Consider the following 12,269-nt stretch of genomic DNA (forward strand, 5'->3'; position numbering starts at 1 on the left):
AGGGAAATGCCTGTTCCTGGGATGGGGCTGCAGGGATGAAGGGACATGTGCCCTGCCCTGGCGGAGACCTTCCAGGGTCCTACCTCAGATGGGCTAGGACAGGATACCTTGTCATTTTCCAGGGGCCCTGGGGCACCCCAGCCCCCAAGGAGGTACCTGAAAAGTCTCCTGTTATCTCTCCAGCCGTAACCTTCCCATTTTAGATTCACGCAAGATGGGAGAACTAGCCCCACCTTTGGGCAGCAATGTGTTCGTGTGTGTCCATGTCATGTGCACACAGTTATGTGTGCACATGGTGTGTGTGCCTGAGCAAGACTCTGTGTGTTTGTGTGTGTGTGTGTGTGTGTGCGCGCGCACGTGTGTGCGCACGCGCGCGTGTGTGTGTGTGCATGCATGCATTGTGCTCTCGTGCAACTATGGGCATGAGTACAGGCGCAGGATTTGTGGAGGTGTGCAATTGTGTACACACTTCGGTTTGCATGTGAGAGATGCCTGGGGGGAATGGTGAGCACATGTTTGCCTAGACACATGTGAATTCTGCATCTCTATACCTCAGGGCAAACGTGTAGGTGTTTGTGGGATTGTGTGGCCTGTGCTAGGTTTTTGCTCATGTCTGTTCACAGTGTATATTCAGGCATATGTGTCCACATATGTGTGTGCCTTAAAGAGGACTATGTCCTAAACAGGAGAGGCCTAAAGAGCAGATAGGTCCGGGCTCGAGAGCTGACACTGAGGGAGATAGGGGTCGCCCAGTGTGAGGCAGAGCTGTGTACACACACCTCTCACTCATGCTCACACATCAGAACTAGCAGAGCAAGGTGGAGCTGCTGAGGAGGCAATGGGTGGGCTCCCCGGTTTGACATATGAGCAGGAGCCGGACCCTGCGTTTGCAGGAGCTGGAGCCTTTGATTCTGGTTCCAGCATCTTCCTCACGGCCATTCTGGGCCTGCCAGAAGCCCTGATCCCCGTGCAGCTGCTCTGGGTGAACCTGGTGACAGATGGCCTACCTGCCACGGCCCTGGGCTTCAACCCGCCAGACCTGGACATCATGGAGAAGCTGCCTCGGAACCCTCGTGAGGCCCTCATCAGTGGTTGGCTCTTTTTCCGATATCTGGCTATTGGAGGTAAGTGGGGGGGCGGGGCTCCAGCCCTCAGCTGGGTTCCAGTAGTTTCCTAAGACTCTGTATCAGTTAGGCTTGCAAACTACAGATAGTATGACTCAGCCTGGCTTATGCCAAAAGAAACTGTGTGGCTTATCTCACTGAAGAGATTAGCGCATGCCTCAGGCATGGCTAGATAGAGCCTCAGACAGTATCATAGGCATATTTTGGCTCTGCCTCAGCTCCATTCTCAGGCTGGTGCCTCTTGGGGTGGCTGTTGCGGCTGCAGCCCTCGTGTTTACTCCATTACAACCCCAGATTCAACAGAAGAGAGAGCCTTTTATCACACTACTCCTTCCATAGCTTGATAAAAGTCTCAGGCCGCTTCTCATTGGCCCAGATTGGGTTACCTGCTTTTCTCCCTAGCCAATCACTGTGACCAGGGGTGTGACAGATGCTGGTTGCCAGGCAGGGCCCACCACTGGCACTGAGGGTTGGTGCCTGCAAACCACATGACTCAGAGAGGGAGAGGATGGTTCCCTGACAAAAATTCAGGGAGTTATTAGGAAGAGGAAATGGATACTAGAAAACCACAGTCGTCCACTATAGCTGGTTTCCTTCTGCCCTCCCTGCAGTGTACGTTGGCCTGGCCACAGTGGCTGCCGCCACCTGGTGGTTCCTGTACGACGCCGAGGGACCGCACATCACCTTCTACCAGCTGGTGAGCAAGTGACAGCCAGGGAGCCTATTGGGGTAGAACTCAGCTGGTTGTTAGAGTTCCAGGGGAAAGGGGCCCAGAATCCCACGGTTGGCTAGCGGCTATCCCTCCCCGCCCCCGTTCACATATGTAGACATCCCCCACCTAAGGAGCCAAGCTCAGAAGCCACAGGAAACCTAGAGAGAGCAGCATAGCCCCCGAGCCAGAGAAGAGGCTGTTCCCTCTCCCAGTCATTTAATTAGGGGGGACCATGGGGCATAACTGCCCACAAGTGTCTTATCTTTACTGGGGAACCCCCCACAATGTTGAAGACTCAGAGATAGGAAGCCCTAAATGGTAGAACTTGAGGCAGAGGGTCATACTGAGGAAATCGGATTTGCCAGGCGCCCCACAGACCAACTGACCTCTTGAAGTCACCTGGCTGACAGGTGCCCACCATGGGACCATCTTAGCTTAGCACAGCTCTGGAAGCAAGCAAGGAGACCCCTCAGCCACTGCCTGTCAGCCTGCCCCTCTGTCTGAGCAGCCAGCGCATTTCCTCTGCTTAAAAGAACCTTCATGACACTTCTGGCAAAGCCAGTTGTGGTTTTCTCGTTTAGAGCCAAGAGCTACAGGGACGCAAGGTCTTCTTCCTCTGAGTGTGCCTGCCTTTGCTATTAGATAGGAGAGCTCCACGGAGGGGCCCTGACTTCCTGCCCCATCCCAGGGAGTGTCGGGGGACCACCGTGAGGGCAGCGTGAGGGCTAGGCTACCGCCACTGGCCATCCTCCCTGGGGAGGCTGTGATTTTAGGGGCTCTGCAGCATTATTCACATCTTGGTCGAGGCAGCCCAGGGATGCTTTCCTAGTACCTACCAGCCCTCAAGCACAGGGGGCTGTCCTTTCTGGCAGCACTGCAGAGCATGGCCCCAGCTCATTCCAGAGGCTGGTGCCCCTAGCCCTGGGCAGAAGGCTCAGGCCAGCCTCAGGCACCTCTGCTCATTTAGTGCTGGTGGGAGCCACAGGGTAGAGATGCGGCTGTGCTGACCATCCCGCAGCTGCCTTCTACCAGCCTCATCTCTATTGCCGTCCTTTATACTGCGGATCCCAAATCTCCAAGGACCTACCCTCACCACCAACCTCCCCCCACCCCCCGACCCTTCTTCTGAGCCCAGCCCCACATATGCAGCTGGCCACCTTCTCTGGGATGTCCCACAGGCCCATTGCACTCACCAAGTCCAAAGTCAAATCTATCACCTTCCCCCAGATAACCCCTCTCCTCCGTCCCCATCTCAGTCCCACTGCCTGCCTGTTACCTAAGCCAGACACCTGGGGGTCATGCCAGGCACATACCCCATGCCCACTACCATTCAGTCCCGTCTTCTTGTTGCCACCTTCCCAAAGGTCCTCAGGTCATCCCATTTCTCATTTATTCACTTGGCCAAGTAAATGGCTATCAGGCACCGACTGTGTACCAGGCACAAATCACTAGGGCTCTGGCAGTGACTGAGCAGGCAGAGAGCTTCCAGTCTGGTGGGGGAGAGCCATGGACATGGGCATCCACATATCATGGGGAGAAGTGCTTCAGCAGAAAAAAGGCCGTGGGACTCAGGGTGGTCAGGGCTTAGACTGGAAGTAGAACTTTCAGCTCCAGTTGGAATTTCAGGAGAGGAGCCCAGAGCCCCATGGTTCCTGGAATAAGCTGCCAAAAAGCAGCAGGGTGGTTAGGAGCACAGAGCCTGGATCCAAACTGCCCAGGTTCATACCCTCGTTCTGCCACGTGCTAGCTGTGTGACTTTAGACAGGTTACTTAACCTCTCTGTTGGTTTCCTCATCTGTAAAATGGGTCATGGCCCCTACCGCATAGAGCTAAGAGGGTTAACTGAGTCCTTGCTTAGGCCAACACCTGGCACATAGCATGAGCTATACATAAGTATCGATTACGTTTATAAAACCCAGAGGGGCCTTGCAGGATAAGGTAAATCGGAAATCGCAGGGGAGGCAAAGGGAAAGAGTAGGCAGAACAATGGCTTCACCCAAAGAAACAGGCCCCCACTTCCACAGGGGCTCACGAACCCATGAGACAGAAGTTCCAGCCCTGAGCACCTTCTAATATTTTTGGAGGCCTCACGGTGACCCCTGACATGGGATATAATGCCTGCGTGGCAGGTACTCACTGGTGAAACCCAGAAGGTCTGAACAGGGCAGGGTATTTATGGGAAGAGCAACAGATCTGTTGAAACATCTTGATGGAGTCCGGTTCAGATTTCTTCCCTGTGCCCAGGCACGAGGACCTAAACAAGCACGTGCCCGAGTGGGACGTGTGTGCACTGCCTGTGTGTGTACGTGGATGCATAGGCCATTGAGATCTGGGACGTGGGGCCCAACGGCAGTGGCACAACTACCAGGAACACTGAGTGGGTTCAAAGTTTAGGACATTTTCTTTGCTCTATGATCAGTGCCCAATAAAAACATGTGCACTTGTCCCAAATCCTAGAGCTTGGTTTTGGGAGAAAAATCTCACTGTTGATTTAAATCCCATCTTTCTGTTAAAATAAGAAATCTAGCCAAGCTGTAGTTTTTTAAAATAATTTTCCATCCTGCATGAGAGAGAAGAGGAAAGTGCCAACAGCCCCTCCTGGCTGACAGTCACCCACAGTGACGCAGTGTGGGAAAATGAAGGTATTTACCAGACAGACAGCCGTTTGACAGATTTCTCTTTGAGGGTTATTTTCACAACATGTGGTTCCAGTTTCTAAACCCTTAGCTTTAAAGATCTCTGAGTTCAGATGAGACTCCAGAGTTCAGATTTATGTCCCGGGACAACAGAGCTGTGGAACGGTTATGCGTGTTCACACACTCCTCCTGTGATGTGGAAGAGAACCAGACAGAAGTTCTCATGCATGGCCTCTGGTCAGCATCTTGTCACAGCCAACTCTGGGAGCGAGGTTTGGGAGCAAGAAGGAAATTCCCCTGGGGCTGCCGGAGCGGGAGCCACTTCCTTAGCAAGCCAACCACGAGAGCTTCTGGTTAGTTGTGAAGAAGTTGTGTAGCACGCCTGTGCCTGGCAATTCATTAGCTCATGTCATAAGCAAAAGACGGTACTGGCAGAGTTCAATTTCAGTGCAGAAATGGAAGGAGGCATGAATAGAAACTAATTTAATAACTGAGTAGGGCAGCTGTAGCCTTCATCTTCTGCCCACCAAAGGTGAATTGTATTCAAGCATAATTTTGCTTATTGGTTTTCATATGCATTTACTCTTTCAGTGATCTCAGTTAATCACCATCCCTACCCCTGCACCTCCAATACTTAGCCTACCCCCACCCCCACCCCTGTGCACCTTTAGGATAAATCCTGGACCCTCCCCTTGATCCCAGGGCTCCCGGCCGTCCTCCCCAGCCTAATACCAGCTGCTCTCCTATCCCACCATAACCCTGCCCCTGAACGGTCTTCCCTTCTCCCTGGCACAGTGCAGGCCACCTGCCCCCAATCCTGGGTGAGCACCCCTCCCTCCGCCCACCCCATGGCAGTGCTTTGCTCACTATTTATATTGGGTCCTCAGATGTGGGCCAAGGGCGGAGTGAGGTTTCCCTTTTCCCACACACCAGTCGCTCCTCTGACCGCTGTTCTCCCTGACCCCACCTGACCCTACCACGGTGCCCTCAGAGGAACTTCCTGAAGTGCTCCGAGGACAACCCACTCTTTGCCGGCATTGATTGTGAGGTTTTCGAGTCACGCTTCCCCACGACCATGGCCTTGTCTGTGCTGGTGACCATCGAAATGTGCAACGCCCTCAACAGGTGGGCTGGGCAAAAGGGCCTGGAGCTGGGGGTGACGGGGTGGGGCTGAGAGTCAGGTGGGCTGCAGAATTTGGGTCATAGGTGTCCAGAATTGTGATCTGAGAGTCAGATATCCAGGATTGGGGTCAAGGGGTCCAGGATTGGGGTCTGAGGATCAGGGGTCCTGGCTTGAGATCTGAGAGTCAGTGGGGCCAGAATTGGGATCCAGGGGACCAAACGGGGCCAAGATTGGGGTCTGATAAAATAGAGGGGCCAGGATCAGGACTGAGGGACAGAAATGGGGCTAAGACCCAGGACAGGCCCCTGGGGGCTGAGTGGGCAGCAGTGACACGCCCCTTCTGGGTGCTCTGGCCTCCCAGAAGTGCTCCAGCCCGTAGGTCCAATTAGGGAAATTCTGAGGCTCAGGCCACCACCTGCACCTCCGTATGGAGGGTGGATGGGTGCCTACAGCAGGGCCTGTCTGCATCCTGGCCCAAGGTGAGTGCCCTGTGCCCTTGGCAGTGTCTCGGAGAACCAGTCCCTGCTGCGGATGCCGCCCTGGCTGAACCCCTGGCTGCTGGCGGCCGTGGCCATGTCCATGGCTCTGCACTTCTTCATCCTGCTGGTGCCACCGCTGCCTGTGAGTCTCCTGCCCGCCACACTCACCTTCTCTGGCTCCTAGGATGACAGGGTCCAAATCCTCTGGCGTATGTCCCAGGGCTGGTTGCCGGGCCTTTCTGAGTCCCCCCTGCAATAGGAACCCCTGGAGGACTGGGAGAGGCAGGCGGGGGTGCTGAGGTGCTGACTTCACGCAGCCTGTGCACGGACCTGGGGCAGCAACCATCCGCCAGATGTGTTCCCACCTTTGGGAGCCCCCAGACTTGGGGAACAGAAGAAGTGGGGACATCTCCCAAGGCTGGGGCAGGAGGCGATTATGTTCTTTCCCGGTGCAGAACCCCTCCCACTTCCCAACAGGACAGATGGGATTTGGTCCCGTGAGTTAGGGCTGGGGAGGGCACTTCAGGCAGAGGAAAGGGGGTGGATAAAGATCTAGAGGTGGGACCTAAAGGGGCTTCTTGGACGTGTTCATGAAGAGTCCATTGAAGCCTGGGCAGTCCTTCCTTTAACCAAACCTCCCCCACCAGCTCATCTTCCAGGTGACTCCACTGAGCGGGCACCAGTGGGTGGTGGTGCTCCAGATATCTCTGCCTGTCATCCTGCTTGATGAGGCCCTCAAGTACCTATCCCGGAACCACATAGATGGTGAGTGGGAGGCCCCAGCCCCTCCTGCCCTGCCTGCCTCTGCTCCCAGGCTGCAGAGGGCCGGGCCAGTGTCAGTACCCCCATCTGTATGTGGGGAGGTGCTCTTGGGTCATCAAGTGGAGGGCGTGAAGGGGCTCTGGTGCCTGGGACCTGAGGTGTCTGCAAGGGTCGGGGCCCTGGGCTCACTGGTCAGCCAGCAGGAGCGCTGCTCAGAGCCACTCTGCCTCGATGTCCTCACTGCCACCAGCTCTGCACAGCCAGGCTCACTGGGCCCTGCCCTCTGATTTCTCTGAACTTGGCCTGTCTTTATCCAGGCATCCTCAGGACAGCCTCCCAGGCCTCCTAGACCCCAGACCATACCCGGTTGGCCTCTCGTGTCACCTTGTGGGAGAGTGGAGGGGCGGTTCTCTGTTTCTGAGTTCACAGCTCTGGGTCTGCCTTAACCCAGAACGGAGGCCAAAATGGCAGGGGTTGGGGTGGGGGGCGGCGTGTAGAGGAGCAGCCCGGGGCATGGCGTCCATCTCCCTGCCTTTGTCAGGGGGGCCTCAGAAGGTGGGCGATTCCGCCGTGCAGTGTCGTTCTCACTGTGAGAGCTGCCCGGAGAGGGAGGAAGCGGGGACGAGAAACTCTGGTTCCTGGGCATCGGAGCCAAGGCAGTCGCCCTGTGCTCAGGCCACTACAGAAGCCCAGGTTCGGCCCAGCAATGGCTGAGGCCTGTGCTGGGGTAGCTGGGTCCCTGAGAGCCACCTCTGGCAAGAATGTGTCTCGGTCCCAGGGGAGGGTGCCTCGGTGCTATAAATAGATCCCATGCCTGTAATTCCACAGGGACCAAGGCAGTCAATCGTCCCCCATCTCCCACGCTAGCCAGCCCTCCTGGGTGCTGCAAATATTTTATTAAAAAGGCCAAAACAAGTTGTCTTCTCTCTCTCTGGAGAAGCTGGTCCACCACAGGTCTGTCCGGAGGGTGACCTGGCATGTGGGAGTGAGGGGTCCATGATGATGGTGCTCAGCCAAAGCAAAGCCTGTTGGAGCCCACGGGTGCGATAGGGGGAGCCAGAGAAGGCGTTCACCCCGCTTTGTGATTCTTTCTGGCCCACCCTCTGTGGACTCTCCTGGGGAGGTGACGACAGAGAAATGGGTCTGTTTACTGAAAGTCCACCCATGGGAGCCCAAGGAATCCGCAGCTCTGGCTGAAGCACAGGAGTGGTCTACCAGGAAACGCCCTGGCCAGCCTTGACCACACTGACCCACCTGTGAAGCCAGGCCTCCTGGGGACATGGGCAGCTTCTCTGTCTCCTTCAAGAGCCTTCCCTAAGTGGCCACAGCTGCCAAGGGGTTCAGCACATTTTCTTGAGAAAACTTGAAAGTGAGAAAATTTCTCATCCGATGAGGAGAGCCTGTGTCTTGGGCACTGTCCAGCACTGGCTGCTGGACAGTAGAGGATTCCAGGCCTGGGCGGAGGGAGCGGGCCCCTAGCAAGATGGGGCAGGTTGTAAGGGCTAGGGCTGGGGAGAGGGTGGTTTCTAGAAGAGGCGGGGTTTGAGTGGAGGTTTGAGAAGGGAGAATGAGTGTGGCTTGGCATCTCCAGTGGGGCCAGGACTTGGTGTGCAGGGTAGAGAGGTGAGGCAAGGGCCTCAAATGCCAAGGTAAGGACCCTGGACATTATCCTCAGAGCAGCGGGAGCCCCAGAATGCTGGAAGCATGGGAGGGACTGGGGTGACCATAGAGGACAGATAGGATGAGGTGAGACCGGAGGCAGAGAGGCTGGCGAGCTGCGTTGAGCTGGTGAGGGGCGGAGCCACTGAGTCCTGGCCCAGCGTGAGCTAGTCCCAGGCAACATCTCCACTTCTGCCATTAACCTGAGATGTTGACCATGGTCCCAGAGAGATTTGACTTTAAAGGGTGGTGCCCTGCTGTCGCTGGAAGCCCAGACAACTCTGCCCTGTGCGGCTGCAGTCCCTCGGGCCTCCTAAAGCCAGACGGGGCGGGGGTGAGAGAAGGGACCCTGTTATGTTCCCAAGCCAGTTTGGTGGCCTTTTAGGGAAGTTTTGCTGAGGCCTGATGCTCGTGGCTTCCCTGTGATTTATGAGGGATGTGTCCTGGCGAGAATTGTGGATGCTGGGTCAGTACCGGGGGCTTAGGGGGATCCTCTTGTCCCACCTCTTGGCTCTCCCAGGTGTGACTGAGCAGCTGTCAGGCAGAGACCTGTGAGCTGCGCTGAGGGAGAGGAGAGAAGTCCTGGAGAAGCGGAGTGGGGACAGATCTGGGAGGGCCCAGGATACCAGGCAGGCTTTCGCTTCATTCTGAGTGGAGTGGGGAGCCATCAAAGGGGATGATGTGCTGGTTTTGTAGTGTAATGCCGGAAGGAAGGGCGCTGGTGAGGTAAGATGGAGGCCGAGGGCAGGGCTGAGAGGCCTTGGGACCTGGGGGCAGCGGAAAAACAGACGAGCTCAGGAGATGTAAGTGGTGAAATCCGCAGGCTTGGGTATGTGAGATGGGGAGGGGTCAAGGATGCCATGATTTCTGGATCTCATGGTGGTTCTTCAAACTAAAAACAAGAGTAGACTATGCATTGGGGTGGGCTGGGGGGTTGATGGAACACATGGAGTACAGGAGGCCCAGGGAACATCCAGGGGAATGTGTCCAGGTAGCAGCTGACTACGTGGGACTGCAGCTCGGGAGATGCAGAGAGGCTGGGGATCGACTGAGTGTAACCGTGGGAGACTGGGCTGTCCTGGGAGACATGAAAGATAGAAGGGCCAGAAGGAGCCAGCCTGGATGTATGTTCCCCTCATACATCATTATATACTCTCGGTTTTTCTTCCAGAAGAAAAGGACCGCAAGTGAGTGCTGGGAACAGAGTGGAATCTCCGGCGTGTGCCTCAGACTGACGGAGCCCAAGCATTTGCCCCACTCCTCACCCTGCTACCACGCTCACCTGCTTGCTCAACCGGGCCCTACTGAGGTTGGAATGGCCACCCTCAGGCCCGGTCCCGAGGTCTCTGTCCCCACTTCCATCTGTCTAGGGGCTCTGTACTTCATGTCTCTGGGACTCTCGTGGGAAATTCATGTCTGAAGCTCTGGTCTGGGAGGGGCCTGCCCAGAAGCCAGAGTTGGCAGCCCATCTAGAGATGCAGAGCCCGATGCCCTCAAACCCATGAGCACACTCTGGAGCCTGCTCCCACTTAATTGCAGGCCGGGTATTTCCTTGGTAACCAGTGCTTCCTTACGGACGGAAGTCTCTTGGAGACCGCACTCTCCAGCTCTGATCTCTTGCTTAGAGCCTGGTCTGGAGCCTGGTCAGCTGGAAGTGGAAGGGGTGACATCTGGGCCCAGTTGTGCACAGCAAGGGCAGGCAGTCCCCCCTCTCCCCCCCTCCCACCCTTATTTCCACAAAGTTGGCTCATGAGTGCTTGAGCCTCTTTCTGTTTATGTGTGCAGGGAGTTGAAGGGTCAGGGAGAGGGACACAGGAGTGGGGGAAGGGGCCGGGCAAGGACCCCCTTTCCCTGCCCGCCTGCCTCTGCTTGGCTCACTCCTGGACTGTTTCTGTCCTAAGCAAACGAGACAGATAAGCCCCCTCAGTGCTGCCTGGTATGCCAGGCAGAGGAGCCAGATTTGCCCTCCGTGTGCCTGGCGCCTGGAACCCTAGACATCCTTGGGTCCCTGACCACTGTGCCCTCCCACCTGAACCCCATGCTCAGTCATCCTGAGGTCTGCCCAGCTGAGTCATTCTGAGTCCCTGGACTCTTGGCCTCATTCTTTGCCCCCAAACCCACACACCCATGAGCTGAAAGGATGTCACCCAGCATGGCTAGTTACACAAGCGCATTTCCTCTCCCTCCCTCCTTGCTGGAGGAACGTGTGTCCATTTGGGTCATGTGAGATGATAGGAAAAGAGCGTTTGATGGACAGAAATGTTCTCTTAACTCGGCTTTTGCCCCTTTGGCAAAAATTAGTTGTAGAAGAAAGCAGTGAGTAAATGACTGTGTCCTCACCCTTCCTACAGATCGTACAAAGCAAGTATTTTATATGTAAATCAAGACTCACACCCCTGCCCTGGTCCCCAGAATCGAAGCCCCTCAGCCTGCTTTGCAGATACATGGGCTCCAGGTTCTGTGGCCCCCCTCCCCGACCCCTGCTCCCTCTTCTGGCTTGCAGGTTCTGGAGGGGCTGTGAGAGAAGCGGAGTTGGGTGGGGTTCCCCTGGTGCCTGCAGACATTTTCTGCTTTCCTGCTGGGGAAAGGGAGGTCTTAGCAGGAGGGGGTGGGGGCAGGACCCTGTACCCACCTGTTGACATGCAGTTTGGTAAAGAAATAAAGTTTCTGGGTGCCTGGGGCACTGGAGGACCATCAGCGTCTGTGTTCCTGGAGAGTGGTCCCACCTTCTGCCCGTCTGATGGCTACCTGACCCATCATCACCTGTACTCATCCCCACCCCAGGAAATGTGAGCAAAGGTCTGGGACACCCACATCACCAGCCAGAGATTGTCGTTCCCTGGGACTAGGCGCAGGAGGCACTGACTTACCGAGCCACACACAAATGACAGACTCCACTGCCAGTGCCTTCCGGGGACAGCACTTGACAGTTTGTGCATCTATTCAAAGCCCTTCACACATATTACAATTCACACGTCACCACTGAGGAAACAGGCTGGGAGGGCGCCATGCCTTGGCCTGGAGCCTGAATATCGGGGGCCCTTTGCAACCCATGGAGGAGCCCCCCATCCCTCGCTGTTCTGTGAGTCTCGTGTCTCCCTGAGGTTTCTCTCCTGCTCTGATCCTGTCCCCTCCTTGAACCCCATATGCCATCCACTTTTTGCCCAGCCCCAAATGTACCTCCCCAAGGCTTCCTTCAGCTCACACTGTCCAGGGTTAATGTGAACCCCTGACTCGCCCAGGTGGCCCTGCCCCCTGGGAGCAGGGGCTCTGGGAAGGGACTAGCCATGTCCCCCCATCCCCCTGCTACCCTCTGGAGGGAAGACTCATGAAGGTTTTGTACCTAGTCCTCTAACCAGCTACCCAGGGAAGGGGACGCGGGCCCCGCCCACAGGGCTAGGGGCAGGACTGACCACATAATTTGCAGGGCTCAATGCAAAATGAGAATGTGGAGCCGCTCGTTCAAACCTTAAGAATTTTATAACAATGACAGCAGAGCATTAAACCAAATGCAGGGCCTTTCTAAGCACAGGGCCCCATGCGACTGCATAGGTCACACATCTGTGAAGCCAGCTGTGACCAGAGGAGACAGGGCCGCCCTTAGGAGCTCCCAGGTTTTATTGGGGGTGTGGGGTCAGGATTTGGTGCATAGTTCAGGGATGGGCAGGATTCTCTTTTCTATGAGACCTGTCAGACTGCAAAAGCCTTTCATCCTCATCTCCAGGGTCCTCAACCAGCTCCGTGAGGTGAGCCAGGCAGGTGCTAGGGCTCCAT

At 56.0% G+C, this 12,269-nt stretch overlaps 1 protein-coding gene across 2 annotated transcripts in view; it reads left to right on the forward strand.

Annotated features, from left to right (window-relative positions):
• Positions 1-11,189, forward strand: part of ATP2A3 (ATPase sarcoplasmic/endoplasmic reticulum Ca2+ transporting 3) — a 34,360-nt gene extending 23,171 nt beyond the window's left edge. The window contains exons 16-21 of one of the 2 annotated variants that reach the window (XM_019659880.1): positions 922-1,124; positions 1,736-1,821; positions 5,464-5,597; positions 6,099-6,216; positions 6,722-6,839; positions 9,667-11,189. In XM_019659880.1, the coding sequence (XP_019515425.1) occupies positions 922-1,124; positions 1,736-1,821; positions 5,464-5,597; positions 6,099-6,216; positions 6,722-6,839; positions 9,667-9,686 (679 nt within the window). In that variant the 3' untranslated portion in view covers positions 9,687-11,189. The remainder of the gene's footprint in view (positions 1-921; positions 1,125-1,735; positions 1,822-5,463; positions 5,598-6,098; positions 6,217-6,721; positions 6,840-9,666) is intronic. The other variant, XM_019659881.1, reaches the window with a different exon arrangement.
• The last annotated feature ends 1,080 nt before the right edge of the window (positions 11,190-12,269 follow it).

The sequence above is a fragment of the Hipposideros armiger genome, unplaced genomic scaffold, assembly GCF_001890085.2.
Source record: "Hipposideros armiger isolate ML-2016 unplaced genomic scaffold, ASM189008v1 scaffold_304, whole genome shotgun sequence".
In the NCBI taxonomy this organism is placed as follows: domain Eukaryota; kingdom Metazoa; phylum Chordata; class Mammalia; order Chiroptera; family Hipposideridae; genus Hipposideros; species Hipposideros armiger.